Consider the following 17,979-nt stretch of genomic DNA (forward strand, 5'->3'; position numbering starts at 1 on the left):
GTTTGCTTCACTTTCAGGTGCTGGAAGCTTGTATGAAGAACTGTGGGCGCAGATTTCATAGTGAAGTAGGGAAGTTTCGTTTTTTAAATGAGCTAATAAAAGTTGTATCTCCCAAGGTTGGTATTAGTTCTGTTTTATTCATTTCTGTTTAGTGGGTTGTTCATATCATCAATCAGTTTTTTCTGTCACATCCTTCAAAGATACATCAGGCTGTAAATAATAGAATTGCACCTACACTTGAAAAGTGCTTCACCCTATTTGAGCTTTTTTTAAGTATATAACGCACAACTTGGTAGGCAGAGGAATAGTGCAGAGATGGGAATCATTCAAGGAGGATATGTTGAATTCACATAATTAAAGGATTCTATGAAGTTCTATGTGTTTTAACCTGGGATTGAGTTCCATTGAATTTAGTGATGCTTATTTCTGAGTGGATATGCCCACGATTGCCTTGATGAGGTTTAGATATTGATGACATGTTGAATCTTTTGATGGTGCATTTAAATTGTTTGTGTGCGCAGGTGTGTACACACACACACACACACACACACACACACACTGTTCTCAGTTCACACACTGTTCTCAGTTCTCTAGTCACATAAGTTATTCTTGGAAATTTGTTTTGGCTAGGTAGTTGCCAAAACAAATATGATTTTGTGATGTACAGTTTCTTAAGCTACTGCATCTGAAACCAACAAAAAAAATCATTTGTAATGTAGTTGATCTTAGATAAATCTTTTGGTTCAAAAATTATTATTTCATTCAAGGGCAGAAAAACTGAAATATTTTACCTTTTTGGGCATTCTTGCAGTACTTGGGAGACAGAGTGTCAGAAAAGGTCAAAACCAAAATAATTGAGCTGCTGTACAGCTGGACAGTTGCTTTGCCAGATGAGTCCAAAATCAAAGATGCCTACTACATGTTGAAAAGACAAGGTAGAGAATTGTTTCCTGTACTGTCTTTTTTTCCTCCTTTGTAGCAATAGAATTTTGTAATAATGTAATAACAGGCATGTACAGTTATATCGTACGCTATATAGTTAGGTACCTTATCTATATGTTATAGAGTAGTACAGAAAATCTTCCCTCCACAAAAGGCTATGGAGTTCTCACTGCTATCATGATACAGTTCTGGATAGTGTTAATAGCCAATCCAAACACATAATACTACCGTATTTTTAGAGTATAAGACGCACCGAAGTATAAGGCGCACCAAGATTTTGAAGAGGCAAATTTTTTAAAAAAGTTTTTACACTCTGCAACCCTCCCAAAAATGGCCTGTTTTTCGCAAAAATGGGCATTTTTTTCAAAAAAAGGGCATGAATAGCCTTTAGGAAGCTTGTAGAGTGCTCCTGGGGTATGCCCCCCCCGAGCAAAAACTGCCTATTTTTTGCTTAAACAGACCCATTTTTTGTCCAAAAAAAGGGGCATGCATAGACTTGAGAAGGCTTATAGAGTGCTCATGGGGATTTTGAGGAGCGGCAAAATTGAGCAAAGAACGGCCCGTTTTTCACTCATTTCTGCCCTCCCCAGCCCCCAGGAGCACTCTGGAAGCCTCTTAAAGGCCATGCACGACCATTTTGGTGAAGGGGCGGGGTTTCGGGAGGCAAAAAATGCTGTTTTCAGTGTATAAGACGCAACCAGTATTTCAGCCTCTTTTGAGGGAAAAGGGTGTGTCTTATACTCTGAAAAATACAGTAATTACATTTTTGGCCTTTAGATCATCTATTTAGATCAAAATAACCAAGTTAAATGAAGTGTGCTTAATCTAATTCAGGCTTCTCCAAATTATTACTTTTTGGGTAGGTAGATTTACAGCTCTTATCACCCCCCTAGTAACATTGTGGGTCAGATGACGAAAGTTCTAATTGTACCAACCAAAGGCCATGAGGTTAAATAAGAGTTAAGAAAGGATGGCTGTATCAGATTTCCCCAACAAGAACATCGTCCTCTGTACCTATTTCAACTTTCAAATTTCCCTTAGCCAAGCTTGGCCCAACCAGGCTAGAAAGCTGGAGGCTGTGAGTTCAGGTCCCGCCTTGGCCATGAAAGCCAGCTGCGTGACTTTGGGCTTGTCACTCAGCCCAAGCCTACAGGATGGTTGTTGTGGGGAAAATAGGAGGAAAAAGATGTGTTGGATATGTTCACCACCCTGGGTTCTTTGTAAAAATAATAAAAGTGGGAAATCAATCAACCTGAGGGTTTTCACCCATCTGGCAGGAAGCTAGTTTAGGGGAAACTGATCTGGACAAAGAGAAAAACTGTCTTAAAGCAGAAATGTTGTATGATGATGAGTTGCAAAGATTCAAACACAGTAGTCCTTCTGAAGGTGATTTGTCTCCTATTATTGAAAAGCAGGAGGTTAGCAGGAGATAGGACGAGAGAAGCAGACTCAAGCCTTTCGGGTACTTTAGTATGACGTTCCTATTGTTTTCTATTTGTTTTCAGCCATTGTCTTGTCTGATCCTGTTATTCCTGTGGAGAAAACTCTTATTCCCTCTCCACCACCTCGTCCCAAGAACCCCGTGTTTGATGATGAAGAGAAGTCCAAGGTAAACTTGAAGCCTCAGCTATAATAATGTGCAACAGGCAAGTTCCATTGGGCTGCTTTTTATAGGATAGAGCAGTGTTTCTCCATAGTGAGGGGGGAGGAGTATCCAGAATGGGTTGACCTTGTCCTCTCATGATTGGATGAGTCAGATAAGCTCTTTGGGCAACGCCCCCTGGCCAGCAGGACCTCCCATATTTGATTCATCCCACTCAATGGAAAGGATGCACCACTCTGGACCTCCAGTAATTTACAAAGGACTAAGGAAAATAAACTTGGACCCGGCGAATCCTGCCTCCTTACATCGCACACAGCCTCCTCCTGCAAGGACTGGACTGCCACAAGCCCCCTGGGGCGGCACGCTGCCCTGGCCACTGAGTGAGACGGAGTCACTCAGGGAGGACCCTTGCCGGGCAGGCAGGAGGAGAGGGCATATATGCTTCCTAGAGGCAGCCCTTGATGCAGAGGCTTCTCAGGAGCAGAAGCGCTCCTCTGCTCCCCTCAGGGGTTGAGCCACGAGGGTTGTTAAAATGCCCTGGAAAGCCTGCGCTGGCAGCTATCACCAGTGGACAAGGTGAGAGCCGGAAAGGCTCAGAAAGAGCTGCGGGAGGCAGGGGGAGGTGAGCTGCAGCCGCATGGCAAGCCTGCAAAGGCAAAAGCCATTTCCATGTGCTCCAGCAAAGAGGAGCCTTTTGAATTTGGAGCCGGGGGCCATCTTGAAACCACGTGGTCCAAGATGGCGGCCCCCAGCAGCTCAGAGGAGGCAGGCAGGAGCCCAGCTCTCAGCCCTCCAACAATAACCACAACCGGAGGCTCTGTGGAGCCCTTGAAAGGTGAGAAACCATTGCAGAGGTATTAGCCAAGGGCGGGGGACGCAGCAAAGGGCCAAAAGGAGGCTTATTAAGGAGGTTAGAGGCAGGCGGTGGATAACCACCTCCCCCAAGCCTACCTCCTAGATGAATCACAGAGGCAGCTGCCACAAGACTGCAGGAAGAACCCTCCCCCCCAACCTGAGAACTCCTCCCCCCCCAGGGGAGGATTCCCTTCGGCTTCGGTGTTTCAGAAATCTTGCCTAAAAGCCCGTTTCTAACTGCCTAGTAACAGGAGAAGGCTTCCCCCTTAAGGACACTCTCCTTTAAGTAGGAGAAAGAGTTGGGGGCGAGAAGGCCCTCAGAAAGAGGCTCCAGCAAGAGCTGTGTTTTTTTTGTGGCTAATTCTTGCTTCCCCCTTAAGAGCATTTTCCTTTGAGTAGGAGAAGGAGGGGGGAGGGGCGAGAAGACCCTGAGAAGTAGGCTGGCCTCTTAGCAAAAGCTGTTTTTTTGTGGCTAAGTTCTGAGGGCGGGGCTATGGCAATTGCCCTGCAGAGCCATTTGGAAAGAAGGGGGAGGAGGGGCCCCACGTGGCCCAAGCCGGCAGCCCCCGGCAGCCTGGAAAACACAGAGGGGGGAGGAATAATCAGCCCGGCTGCTAAAGGCTGCAGCTCCCAGGGGGAGACAGAAGAACCTCCAATCAGGTTAGAGATTACCCCCCTCCCCCAAGGCCTTCCAAGGGTGGGGGTGACTAGGCAAAGAGCAAATGCAATTCAATACAATACTATGCAATACAATAGCAGAGGGGGAAGGGACCTTGCAGGTCTTCTAGGCCAACCCCCCTGCCTGGGCAGGAGACCCTATACCTTTTCAGACAAATAGCTATCCAACAGCTGCTTAAAAAGCTTCCATTGTTGGGGCATTCACAACGTCTGGAGGCAGGTTGTTCCACTGATTAATTGTTCTAACTGTCAGGAAATTCCTCCTCAGTTCTAAGTTGCTTCTCTCCTTGATTAGTTTCCACCCATTGCTTCTAGTTCTGCACTCAGGTGCCTTGGAGGATAATCAGGCTGCCTCTTCCCTGTGGCAACCCCTGAGATATTGGAACACTGCTATCACATCTCCCCTAGTCCTTCCTTTCAGTAAACTAGACCTACCCAATTCCTGCAACCGTTCTTCATAGGCTTTAGCCTCCAGTCCCCTGATCCCCTCTGTTGCTCTTCTCTGCACTCTCCCTAGAGCCTCCACATCCTTTCTACATCCTGGTGACCAAACTGAATGCAGAATTCCAATTGTGGCCTTTCCAAGGCCTTATAAAGTGGGAGGAACACTTCACGGGAGCTTGATTCTATTCCTCTGTTGATGCAGCCAAAAACTGTGTTGGGTTTTCTGGCAGCTGTTGCACACTGCTGGCTCATATTAAAGGGTTGTCCACTAAAACTCCAAGATCCTCTTCACAGTTACTACTTGGAGCAAGGTATTCTGTACCTGTGCACTTTACCTTCGTTGCCTAAAGGTAGAACCTTACTTCATTGAATCTCATTTTCCTAGGCAGTGCCCAATGTTCAAGGGTATCAAGATCCTTCTGTATCTTTAGCCTGTATTCTGAAGTGTTGGCTATTCCTGCCAGCTTGGGGTCATCTGCAAACCTGATGAGTTCCCCCCCCACCGATCAGCATTTAACAAACAGAGAGCTAACCGGCATACCGGCTCCTTCTTATGACCGCTTGAGATAACAGCAGTTCTTAAAGAAACAGTACTACTATCATGGCATATATTTTGCTAACCCAACTGTTAGCTTACACACCTAATACCCTCATTCAAATCACTGATGAAGATGTTGAAGAGTACTGGGCTCAACACAGAGCCTTGGGGCACTCACTGCATTCTTCCCTCCATGAAGAGGCAGTTCCATTGAGGAGTACAGGTGTGTGCGGTTGGTCAACCAGTTACCAAGCCATCTGGTGTGACTATGTCTAACCCACATTCTTCTACTTTATCTAGTAGTAGGTTATGGTCTACCTTATCAGGACTTGCTGAAGTCCAAGTTAACTATATCAATGGCATTCCTATGGTCCACTAGGGTTGTCACCGTATCTAAGAAGGCAATATGGCTAGTCTGGTATGATCTGTTTTTGACAAACCCATGTTGGCTTTGGGCTCTTGAGCTGTTTTTCTCTCTTTCTGTAGGGGGGAATCACATCAGCAATTCTATAGTGGTTCTCCGGTACTCCAGGATCTCTGATAGATATAGTTTCAGTTGTTTGGAGATCTCGTCTGCCAGTTCCTTCACATCCCTGGGGTGTAACCACTGTTCCCTCTAAGGTGCGCGGCTGCGCGGCCGTGCACATGGCAAGAAAACCCCGCGCAGCAGTTTCTAACTGCCGCGCAGAGATTTCTTTCAAAGCAAACGTGGGGAAGTCCTTTGCAGGCGGCTAGAACTGGCCGCCCGCAAAGGACCTCCCCAGACTTGTTTTGATGAGCACGGAGCGACTGATGGTAGCTTGCGCCGGCCACAGCTGCTCAAACTAGCATCAGTCGCCCCGTGTTTAGCAAAGCAAGCCCGGGGAGGTCCTTTGTGGGCAGCCAATCCTATCCCGGGGCTGAAATGAATCCCCAAAGGCCCCCCCCCGCCACCAGAATATCTGCTGCCGTCCAGCTGAGGTGCTCCGAGCAGAGGGGGAGGCACCACCGCCGCTGCCATGGGTGGGGGAGCCAGCAGGAGCTTTGCCAGCTTCACTTCAGCCACAGTGCTTTGCAGCAAATGTCTTGGTTCACCCTCTGACTCCTGCTGAAATATCCCCTGCCTGCCAAGATCCCTTTTTCCCTCCTCGAAGGATCGAGGAGGATCCGGCCTCAGTGGGGGGCGGGGGGGGGAGAGGTCTTCCTCCAGGGCCCTGGAAGGTGAGCAAAGGAACACAGTGCTGTTTCCTCTCCCACAAACTTTACGGACAGAAGGCGTAGCTGTCCTGGGCAGATTTTAGCGATCTTTTCAGCCGCTGAACACAAACTAGTTGCTCCGGTCGCAGGTGCAAAAGGCCTCCCTATTCGGGCGGGGGGGGCAATGCAGCTGCGCCTGGGACCCCTCCTGTCCCTCGGGGCGGCGCTGATGTCTCTCTTGCGGGGCGGGGGGTTGCGGTGAGTTCCTGGAAGCGAGGAGGTGGGGGGGGGAGATAGCCAGGGTCCGCGTTTGCATCTTTCTCACTGCCTCCAGCTCTTTTCCCAGAAGGAAACGTCTTCCTTCCTCTGCGTTACGCTGAGCCTCGTTTAAAGGCTGCAGTTTTGAGCTCAGGCAAGATGGGAACAAAAGGAGGCGTTTTGCACAGAACTTCTTCAGCTCTGACAGGATTGTGGGGAATGGAAGCATGGGGAATCTCATGTCCTGCAGCCCAAACTTTCTCCTCCCAGCAACTTGGCCTGTTGGATACAGTGGTGGCGGGGGAAGAATGGGCTGGGTGGGCTGGCTGGCTGGGGAGGGGGGAGCCCTTTAAAGCCCTGCTGCCGTGTCTTCCCAGCAAGACTTCGTTTCGGCTCGCGGTTTCCCTTGCCAAGCATTTTTTTTCCTCTTTAAAAGAATTTTTGGATTTCTCCTCACCAAACCTTTAAGACTGAAAGAGTTAGAGTTGAAATATAAAGAGATTGTCAATCGCCATACTGTTAGATTGATAGGCAGTTATGGACTATCTTGATTATATCCTCCTTAGAAAGAATATGCTACTGTATGGTTGAGAAAAAGACCAACTTCATTCCATGGAAACCCAACAAAGTTCATAGGGAGGATTTCTTTCTACAATGGGCTTCTTGGGTCAACAGTGAATATCAGTTATCAAAAATGTATGTAGAAAATTAAGCAGGCAATAGGCAATTACAAAAAGGGAAGCCAACTTTCTGAATCTGTTTCTTTGCACTTAGTGACTTATAAATAGACTAATGTTCTGAAAACCTGACCTAAATTATTATATATTTTAAATAGCTGTAAAGCTATGCTGAAAAAGTTGTTCTCACGGTATTGTGATAAATTCAATAAAAAGAAGGGAATTCTTGATTAATTTAAGGAGAAATGAGAGTATTGGATAGTAAATGGACAAATAAAATTACCAATCAAAGAGAATATTTGCACCTCAGGGTTGAAATGAGATGTTCTCTCTTGCTCTTTCCTCTTCCTCTCTTCTCTCTCTGTCTCTCTCATCCTCTTTCTCTTTGTCTCTCTTCTCTTTGTCTCTCCCTCTTTTCCATTCTTCTGTCACTTTCTCCTTCTCTCTCTTTGTCTCTTTCTGTCTCTTTCACCCTTTCTCTTTGTCTCTTTTTCTCTCTCCTTCTTTCCTACTCTTCTGTCACTTTCTCTGTCCTTCTCTGTCTCTTTCTATCTCTCTTTCCCCTTTTTTTCTTCCTCTCTCCCACTCTTTTATCACTTTCTCTCTACTGCCCAAGCTGTCCCCATACTTATCTTCGATTGATCATGTTTGCAATAATTTACCTTCTTTCCTAAATAGGCGCAGTTCCCTTACTGGATCCCTCGCTCACTCAAACACACACACACACACACACACTCACGCACAAAACCATTTTTCTCCATTTCAATTCGGATCCTATAAATCAATTGCTCTGTGAAACATCTGTGAAAAAAATTCAGGTGCTCAGGCATGAAAATGTGTTGCTCAAATACTATACTTTTCCGCACACACTGAAAAAAAATTAGAGGGAACATTGGGTGTAACCCACCCGGTCCTGGGAATTGGACTTTGCCTAAGATAGACAGGCTACCATTTCTTCCCTATCTCATCTTGGGTCCCTAATCTGAATTTGGGGCGCTGTGCTTGATAGGTTGGATTGTTTATCCCTTCGGGTAAAGACAGATGCCAAGCATGAGTTAAATAGTTCTGCTTTACCCCTGCTGCTTGTCAGCTTCGGGCCACTTTCTCCCAGTAAGGGACCAATCGTTTCCTTAATCTTTCTTGGTTTTATCAGGCGGGAAGATGCCCCCTTTTGTATTTTATTTTATTTTATTATTATTATTGTTGCGGTGGTTTTTGTTATTATTTTACCTTTGTGGCAGGCCTTTATTGTGAGCTTAGCTTCCCTCACTTCATCTTTACATGCACTCTAGTGGCCGCCCATTAAACTCCGTCTGTGTTTACATTCAGAATATCTCTGCGCTAATCCTAGCCATAGAATCATACCACCCTTATGGCCGGGGGAAAAAGGGTCAGACAGGCTGGTCCCCATGCCAGAACCCACCACAAACTCAGAATGGGATGTCCGACTATGAGAGATTGCAGAAGCACCTCAGATAGCCTATGAATTTAGACAACATTCGCTGAGGGCAGAACATATGGCAGGGGTGGGGAACATCTGAGCTGACTGGCTCAGCCGGACCAAGGGGACAATTTGGAGCGGAAGCTGCAGCCAACAATCTTCAAGGAGCTGGCGGAGTGCTTCGGACGCCCGGAGGTCAAGTTATTCGCCACGCCCCTCAACACTCAGCTCCCGAGGTTCTTCTCCAGGTACCAGACATGGGGGGGCAGAAGGGGCAGAAGGGGCAGACGATCTACGAAGCCCCTGGCCCAGGGGTTGTCGGTATGCCTTCCGCCCTTACCCCTGATCCCCAGGTTCATATGGGAAACCCTTCGGGAGGGGGCGGAAGGTGTTCTGTTGGTGCCTCACTGGCCCCGGAGGCTGTGGTTGCAGATCTCCAGTCGCTTTCAGCGGAGAGGCCATGGAGAATCCCCCAGGAGGGGATATCCCTTAACCAGGGGTCGCTGGAGCACCCAGACCTTCAATGGCTCCAGCTGACCGCTTAGCTCTTGAGCGGAGCATCCTGGAGAAAGACCTCTTCCCCCCAGGGTGATGCAGACTATCCAGACTGCCCGCACACCCTCCACAGAGCGTATCTATGGCTCCATGTGGCGGGCCTCTGCCTCATGGTGTAATTCCCTGGGGCACAATCCTAGCCAGGCCTCAGTGCCTCAGATTCTGGACCTCCTCCAGGCAGGCCGGGACAGAGGGTTAGCTTCTAACACAATTAGGAGACAGATTTCAGCCATCTCGCCAGTTCTCCTGCATGGCAGGAGCCAGAGCTTGACTCACCATCCTATGGTCAGGCAATTCCTCAAGGGGGCTTCCAACCCCAAACCGCACACAGCGTTCAGGTACCATTCCTGGGACTTACACAGGGTAGGGGACGCTCCAATAGGTGCTCCATTTGAGCCTTTACGAACAGTTCCCCTTAAGTTCCTGATTCTCACGGTGGCCTTTCTGGTGGCCATCTCTTCCACCAGGCAGATATACGAACTGCAAGCTCTGTCCACCAGGGAGGATCTCTGCTTCTTCCACCAAGACAGAGTGGGGTTACGTCCTTCATCCCCAGGGTGGGCCCTTGCTTCCACCAAACCCAGGAACTGAATTGCCCAACTTCTGTCCAGACTCTTCCCACCCGTTGGGAAAGAAGTGGCACACTCTGGGCATAAGGAGGGCTCTGAAGATTACCTCAGGAGAACCAGGCCAGACAGGAAATCCGAAGCTCTGTTTGTCTCCTTCCAAATAGGGGCCTGGGTATCAGGTGACTTCCACCACAATAGGCAGGTGGTTGCGAACCTGCGTTGTCACTGCATACCAATTGCAGGGCTTACAGACACCAATCATATCACAGCTCACTCCATGTGGAGCGCAGCCACGTCCAGGGCCTGGGCCACGCAGACAGCCCTGGCCGGAATCTGCAGGGCAGCCATGTGGGCTTTCCCCTCTCCCTTTGCTAGGAACTATAAACTGGACTCTTTTGCCTCAGCAGAAGCCTCTTTGGACGCAGGGCGTTGCAGGCGGTTCACAGGGCGGGGCCCATGCCTCAACTGGCATGAGCGGGGGACATGGGGCCTCATGGGTCTCCCTCCCTAGGGACGTGCAGGCTTTGGTACGTCCCATTCTGGATACTCCTCCCCCCTCACTATGGAGAAAGGGCGTTGGTACTTACCTGATACGCCTCTTCTCATAGTGGGGGGAGGGGTATCCAGTCCCTCCCTGACTATGTTTGTACGACTAAGTTTTATGTTCATCGTTTTATGAAGTTATATAAATATTGATGTTGAAGACGATAAAAGCTAAGAACTGAATTAAGAGTCTGGAGTGAATGGTGCAACAAGTCGGATGGAGCTCTTCGTCAAATATGGGAGGTCCTGCTGGCCAGGGGGCGTTGCCCAAAGAGCTTATCTGACTCATCCAATCATGTGAGGACAAGGTCAACCCATTCTGGATACTCCTCCCCCCACTATGAGAAGAGGCGTATCAGGTAAGTACCAACACCCTTTTTCAACTTTGGCCATTTCATGGCTGGCTGGGGTATTCTTCAAGTGGCCAAGGTTGAGAAACACTGGGATAGAGAACGTAAAATTGGGCTTTAGTAGCTTTCCTGCTCCCTCTCCATCTGCAGCTTTAAAAATGTTCAAGAGTGAATGTTTCTTATTTCCCATGAATGTTGTAGCACAACAACTCTGATTTTTGGAAGCAATTGCAGATACTTCTGGGTGCACTACAAAATGTCATGCTTTTTTATTGTACTTGTGTTCCGAGCATGGGAACATTAGGGATTACATTTTTTAGTGTAAAGAAAACCCAGTCAGGTGAAGTGTTCACAAATTATGACCTGTTGTGTGACTGTTCTGAACAAGATAGTACGGCTTTCCCTATTTGTGGATAATTTCTCTATTTCTTTGTGGGCGAAGAAAATGTTTCACTTTGGTCATCCTCTGAATTTAGGGCCGAATTGAATGGCTTAGGTTGTTCGGCATCATAGTAATTCATATCTTACAGTTATGTACTATGAATATGATTTGTTTTTCTTCTAAGGAAGGAAATTGTGGAAGTGGCTGAGTCAATTCATTAAAAGATCATCTGCACATTTTACTCTATTTATTTCATACATTAGCAATAGCAGTTAGACTCATATACTGCTTCATAGTGCTTTATAGCACTCTCTATAAAGACAAGTGTCATTATATTGCTCTCAACAATCAGAGTCCTCATTTTACCAACCTCATTTTACCAAAGGATGGAAGGCTGAGTCAATCTTGAGCTGGTCAGAATAGAAATCCTGGAGTGAACAGTGAATTAGCCTGCAGTACAGCATTCCAACCACTGAGCCACCATGGCTTTCTTATTTTTTAGCTTGGTTTTTTTATTAAAGAGAATTCCAAATTGAGTACAATCAAGACAGCTCAATAAAAATATGCAGAATTCAAAACTTAGAGTCATTGAAAGTTACAAGCATCTTTCTCTTGTTAGCAAAATTTTGCCTTCGTTTACTTGTTATAGTTCCAGGCCTCTAGACCCAACATTCTCCCAGAATTATGGCGATCCAGAAGTGAATTTGCCAACTCCAGGGCTGACTCTGAAGACTTGGTTGTTCTTTTTGTTAATGAGCTTGGATACATTCCAACAAGTTCAGTGGGTTTTGCTGTTGTGTTTATAGGCCACATTTCACCCTAAACAGTATTTCAGAGGGTTGAGATCAGAATGCCAAAAAGTCAGAATTTGATGCTTCAAATATGCATCAGGTATAAGATTTTTAGGGTTCCTTTAATGAATTTTGCAATAGCAGGGGGGTAAATGAGCCAGTGATTTTATTTACTTATCTTTTCCTCTTTGCAGCTTTTAGCTAAACTGTTGAAAAGCAAAAACCCAGATGATTTACAAGAAGCAAACAAGCTTATTAAATCTATGGTGAAAGAGGTGAGACTGAGCACTTAATAATACTGTAGAGGTGATGATTGCTTGGAATTTGTTTTATAGATTCACGTATTTTAGAATCTTTTTAACCCGACCATTAGTTACCAGAAAATTAAATGGGCTGCCCTCTAGTAATAAGATTTTTGTTTTCCTTAGCACCAAGTTCTTATCTCTGTGTGAAATTGTATCAGGAGGTTGCGTAACAAATAAGACAAGCTAGTCAATGATTTGTAGCTCCACTCAGCCTCCCAACTCTTAAGTTAGAGAGTTAATAGGTTCTATTATCTTCAGTTCCCTGGCTCACTTGTTTACTAATGTCTGTATCATATGATAGAGAGCCAGTTTGGTGTAGTGATTAAAGCGCCAGGCTAGGAGACTGTGAGTTCTAGTTCTGCACAAATCCAGCTTGGTGACCACAAGTGAGTCACTCTCAGCTCCAGGAAGGACTCAAACTTCTTCCGAAAATCTTGCTGAGGAAACCGATATCTTTAATCTAGGTATTCATCAGGAATCATCATTGGCAACCTCGCCCCCACCATCAAGTGACAAGATATATATGCTTCCATCAGTTTAATCAATGATTTATGCCATTATTTCATAACTTGGTACCCTGCAGATATGTTGGACTACAACACTCATTCCCAGCCAGCATGGAATTTTCCTTACAAAAATATCCCCTCTCCCTTTCCTTTTTGTTATGACACTCTCTCTTGATTAATGTCATGTAGTTTCTTGCTTTTATCCTTGATTTCTGCCCCCACCCTGCATATTGTGTAGTATAGTATTTATCCTTTCCTTCTCAAATCTCTTAGCTCTATGACAAAATTCTTACCTTAAATAACTAAAAGTGATCTCAACAGATCAGTCAAAACTAAAATTTTCTGTTGTTTGATAAACTGCTATGAACAGAGTGATTCTTATTTTTTGTGTTAAGATTTGTCTTGACTACCTACATAAAATATTCATAAAAGCTTTTTTTTAGAACCATGTGAGGATTTTGTAGCCAGAATTCTAGAAATAGTCCTGGGAAATATGTGATCTCTTGAGCTCTTCAATCAGCCTGCCCTGAATTAGAAGGTGAAATATTAAAGAATAAACGTAATTTTAGCTCTTTTGTTTCAAAACTGAAGGATGAGGCACGGATACAGAAAGTAACAAAGCGCATGCATACTTTGGAGGAGGTGAACAACAACGTGAAATTGTTGAATGAGATGTTGATCCACTACAGCAAAGAAGACTCTTCCGAGGCTGATAAAGAGCTCATGAAGGTTGATATGAATCTTTTCCTTATACAATAGTTAGTTCTTGTCATGTGAGAGAGCTGCCAGCGTCACTCAGACAATCACATTTTACTCACTCCATGGGTAGATAATATCTTTTTGTGTGCGTGTGGCTTCATCACCTCTTTTCTCCTTTCTGCACACAGGAGCTCTACGACAGATGTGAAACCAAGAGGCGGACATTATTTAAGCTTGCCAGTGAAACAGAAGATAATGACAGCAGTTTGGGTAACTGGGACTGTTTCTTTGCAGGGAAAGAAATGACTGGGTTTTCCCCCAGTAACTGGCCAAAACATCTCCTTGGCCACTGGAAAACTCCCCCTTCATTTTAAACAACTCTGGAGCTTTACATGAGATTTAACATTTTGGAGGGGTCCTTATATTAAAAAGCAAGAAACCTGTAGCTGCACTCTCTCTTTATACTTCCTCTAATGCAGTGAAATTGCAATGGTGGAAGGAATAATCTTAAGGAAGAGCCACAACTGAAACAGTGGTTTAAAAAAAAACTGAGTTGGAGCAGAAGCATAATTTAAGTAAGCATCTCAGACAGGACCCTTCCTAGTTCTCATGGGACCAAGGACCAAGTGGGGAGGCTCATTCAGACCTGCAAGATCTGTTATTGTAACCCAAGGGTGTCAAATGGGCATTGCCGCATTGTCACGTGACGTATTGCGATTGTCAACTTGTGAAGCTTTCCTGCTCCTGAGTTGCCATAGGCAGGGGCTTCTATTAGGGCATCAGTCGGAACTCTGACAGTGACTTTTCCCCCCTTTGCTAAACAAGGGGTGGGCGTGGCCAGCGTGTGATGCATCTGGCCCGAGGGCTGTGAGTTTGACACCCCATTGTAACTTTATAAAAACCAGAAAATTAGCCTTCATAACTTTGGTTTCCTTACCTGGTGAACATTGAAGGGATGACAGAATTATACAATGAAAAGTTGTGAAACGGTGGATGCTTTTCTTCTATTACTAAATTACGTAGGTTCTTTTACAAAAGCCTTAGCCAGGACCATGAATTCGGTGAACAAAGCACTTACCATTGATAAGGAAGGATAGTTTCAGTTGTTATTCACTGTTCACTGGACTCCTGCATTTTACGGTCCATTTTAGCCAATTTAAATTGCCTTCTATCAACCTCATTTTCCCCTTGGTATAAGGTGGAAAGGAAAAGAGGGAGCAATATACATTGGAAATATTGAACGGCATGATAGTATGCTAAGTGGTTAGGATGAAAAATGATCACTGATATAAATTTCATTTTGTGGATAGAAAATTTGTTTCAGCATCAGCTAACTATATAAAATGTAGATGTATGTAAAAAAAACCAAATGGTATGTTTGTATGTGCATGTGTATGTGTGACATCTTCCCTATTTTTTAAATGAAGCAGTTTATTCTAAAATAACTTAAACGTGATGCTTAAATTTTGAGCTTGCACATTGCTTGATTAAATATTTAATATATTAAAATATATATATTTAAATATACCATAGATGAATATTAGAAGATGGAGCTAATGCTACAGTTGTTAATTATATTCCATCATACTTAGTTTCAGGAAGGTGGTGCCTTAAGTGCCTAAACCACAAGGATTAAATAGAAAAAAATCTTTAAATGAAACTCAGTTGGCAGTGTTGTTTCTAATATACCAGTTCTTCATAATACATTTCTGAATATTTAAAGCTTAAACTATGCAGGTAGTCAGCAGGGCATACTGTTACAATGGCATAAATCAGATGGGCTGATTATTTATTTGTTTATGGTTACATGAACCACTTCAGGCAACCATAACCTATGTAAAGAAACAACGGTCATAGCAGTAATGCAATGTAATAATACACATACATCCAATATTAAATTACGGGAAGAATTATGGCTCTATGGAGCTCTATGACACTTATCCCAAAGATAGGTTGATAATGTTTCTAGACAGAAGAAGCATTCTTGAAAGCTCAGTGGGCTATATCTATGCTATACATTTTTTTCCCCTTACAGGAGATATTCTTCAGGCTAGTGACAACTTATCACGAGTAATAAATTCCTACAAAAAAATTATTGAAGGTCAGGTCATCAATGGTGAAGTAGATCTTTCAATGCTGCCTACAACAGAAGGTGAATCGTATTTCTCAGAAGATACTTAGTTTGTTCCTTTAATGATTCTGCTTCTTCTTTTATGTAATTTTAAAATAGTATGCAATTTGGAAGTTTTTTAAAAAATATCTGTAGTATAAATACACATCAGACTCAGTCATACTGAAATGCTGGCAAGAGAATATTTCAGGCTCCTAAAACATTATTACTTCCCATGTAACGTGGTCTTAAACCTGAGAACTTCAAAGGGAAATCCCTGCCTAAAAGCCCTGAACTACAAGCTTAGGAAGTAAGCTACTTCTATCAGTAATGACCTCAATTACAGTAATAGATTTTTCCCATAATAGGTTACTATTAAGACTAACTGAAGGATAATCATTATAATTATTTTAGACAATTTAACCTTCAGTGTTGTCAGCTTGCATTTCCCTGGTTTTTTTCTCTCCTCTGCTAAGCTTATTGCTTACAGACACTCTGTTTACAACTCAAGGTCCATATTCCTGCTGATTTAGAACAACACTCTGTTGTATTGATAAAATGAATTTTAATTGTGAGATAGGCAGATTGCAAGCTTTGGAAATTCTTTTGTTTCTATTGGAATCCAAAGGTCCCTGCAAAATAGTAATGGATAAGGAAACTAGATATCAAATTATGTAATCTATGAGCTATGGTTGTGCTGTTGTATATAAAAATGTATGTGAAAATTATTACCATTGGATTTTGTTCTGTTTTCCTCTTGCCATTATTTTAATCTAAGGAAGCTTCAGCTGTTAAAACCAGTTAGCCTTCAAGGTACCTTAAGATTTTTTTGTTACATTTGTTGTGTTTTGCTGGCTGTTTTGAATTTGAATATTCCTAGCCATTTCTCCTGCGTGCTGTCCTTTCGGCTTTGGATTTGTCGCCTGGGATCGGGGGCTGCAAGGTCCACAGGCTCATCGCGCCTGGACGCAGTGGCAGCGCTCCCAAGAGTGGAGTTTGGGGTCCCTTTCCCTCGCTTACTGTTTACGCGCGTCCTGGGCTGGTGCGCCGTCTCGCACCGGGAGCGACCCGCCTGTGCGGTGCGGTTAATCCCCAGGCGTTCTCCTTGCCACCGCAGCAATTATCTTTAAACGGAGCTGCAGCCGGTCTCGCCACGGTGCTTTCGAGCTTGCACGACTCCCTGGCGTTCATTCAGTGCCTTGGCAGTTTGAATTTCGCACCTTCTGTGTCGGTCACCATTTTTGGATCGAGGCTCTGCGCATGCGCCAGAAACAGCTGGAGGAGGCGTGGCATGTAAATTCGTGCCCAGGCATCGGCGCTGTTCTGACGGCCCTCCTCTTTCCCTCACTTGCAGCTTGCTGGCTTAGTGAGGAGGTCATCTCAGCACAGCTACTGTCTCACGTGGCGCCTTGTGCAGTGGAGCGAATTCGTGGTGCTTGCTATATTAAACGAGGTTGAGCCCTTTCAAATCTTCCTAATTGCAATGGCAGACCAGTCCGTTTGCAGATGTACTGTAGAGCCCATGTGTGAGCCCCATTCCCTCGGTGAGGGAGAAGCTAGCCCAAGGACTGGCAGGGCCGCTACTAGGGCCTCCAGACATTTATCCCGTTCGGGATAAATCCCATAAACGCAAGGATAAGACAAAGCCGCATCTAAAGCCTCTGGGGCACCTAGCTGCTCACCCCCGGTCCTGATTCTGCAACGAGTTTCACCAGTGCGCCTTACAGAGCAGGGTTGGTCTCCTGATACACAATTGCCCCGGGCACCCTTTTCTGCGGAAGGGGTATTGGGGCCCCAATCCCCCCCCAGTCATATCGGAAGCTAGTGTGGCTTCGGCCCGCTCGCCCCCACGTGCAGGGCCCTCTGCTACGTTCACTCCTACTGCTGCAGGCCTCAGGCCGATGGAAGGCCAGGATTTGGGCCTTCCTCCTGATCTTTACCAGATGATATCTGCAGCTATTTCTAGGGGTGTGGATGCAGAGCTGCATCGTAGAGCCCAGGTTCCTAGGGCCCAGACTGGTCCTGATCCCCAGGCAGTGCAAGGGGATTCATCTATTCCTCAGACAGACCCACCTTCGCCCCTGCCCTCAGTCTATAGTGAGGAGTCAGCCTTAGTGGAGGAAGGTGAGGTTATAGACAGGGATTTTTCTGATGATGAGGGTTTGCCTCTGGATCAGCCTACTGCCCCTGGATTGTTTCAACACTCTCTATTTAAGTCCTTATTGTATAAGGCTAAAACCACCACCCACATGGAGGAGGCAGCCTCTAAGGATAGCACAGCAGTGGGTTTGGATGCAACTGAATGCCTCTTCGCTGAACAGGTGGCCTTGAAGGACGTTATTCCCTCACCCAAGCTATTTCTAGATCTGATTCAAAAGCAGTGGGATCAACCAACTGCGGTTACCCCGCCCAGCAATGGGGATAGGAAATTGTACACTTCTACTCCAGAATTGGAAGGTATTCTCTAATTCCCCACCGTAGATACTCCTATTGCTGCCCTCGCTTCTCCAGCGTTAATTCCATCAGAGATCTCTGAGGGCTTGAAGGCAGAGGACCG

The 17,979-nt window shown here is 45.3% G+C and overlaps 1 protein-coding gene across 6 annotated transcripts in view; it reads left to right on the plus strand.

Moving 5' to 3' along the window:
* GGA3 (golgi associated, gamma adaptin ear containing, ARF binding protein 3) overlaps positions 1-17,979 on the plus strand; it is a 53,410-nt gene that overhangs the window by 11,792 nt on the left and 23,639 nt on the right. For 5 of the 6 annotated variants that reach the window (XM_087709965.1, XM_087709964.1, XM_087709967.1 and 2 more), the window contains 7 exons: positions 18-116; positions 812-935; positions 2,448-2,551; positions 11,997-12,077; positions 13,205-13,342; positions 13,501-13,582; positions 15,348-15,464. In XM_087709965.1, the coding sequence (XP_087566091.1) occupies positions 18-116; positions 812-935; positions 2,448-2,551; positions 11,997-12,077; positions 13,205-13,342; positions 13,501-13,582; positions 15,348-15,464 (745 nt within the window). The remainder of the gene's footprint in view (positions 1-17; positions 117-811; positions 936-2,447; positions 2,552-11,996; positions 12,078-13,204; positions 13,343-13,500; positions 13,583-15,347; positions 15,465-17,979) is intronic. The other variant, XM_087709966.1, reaches the window with a different exon arrangement.

Source organism: Thamnophis sirtalis, unplaced genomic scaffold (assembly GCF_051295495.1).
Source record: "Thamnophis sirtalis isolate CommonGarterSnake01/CBP01778 unplaced genomic scaffold, rThaSir2_p1.2 scaffold_3, whole genome shotgun sequence".
In the NCBI taxonomy this organism is placed as follows: Eukaryota; Metazoa; Chordata; class Lepidosauria; order Squamata; family Natricidae; genus Thamnophis; species Thamnophis sirtalis.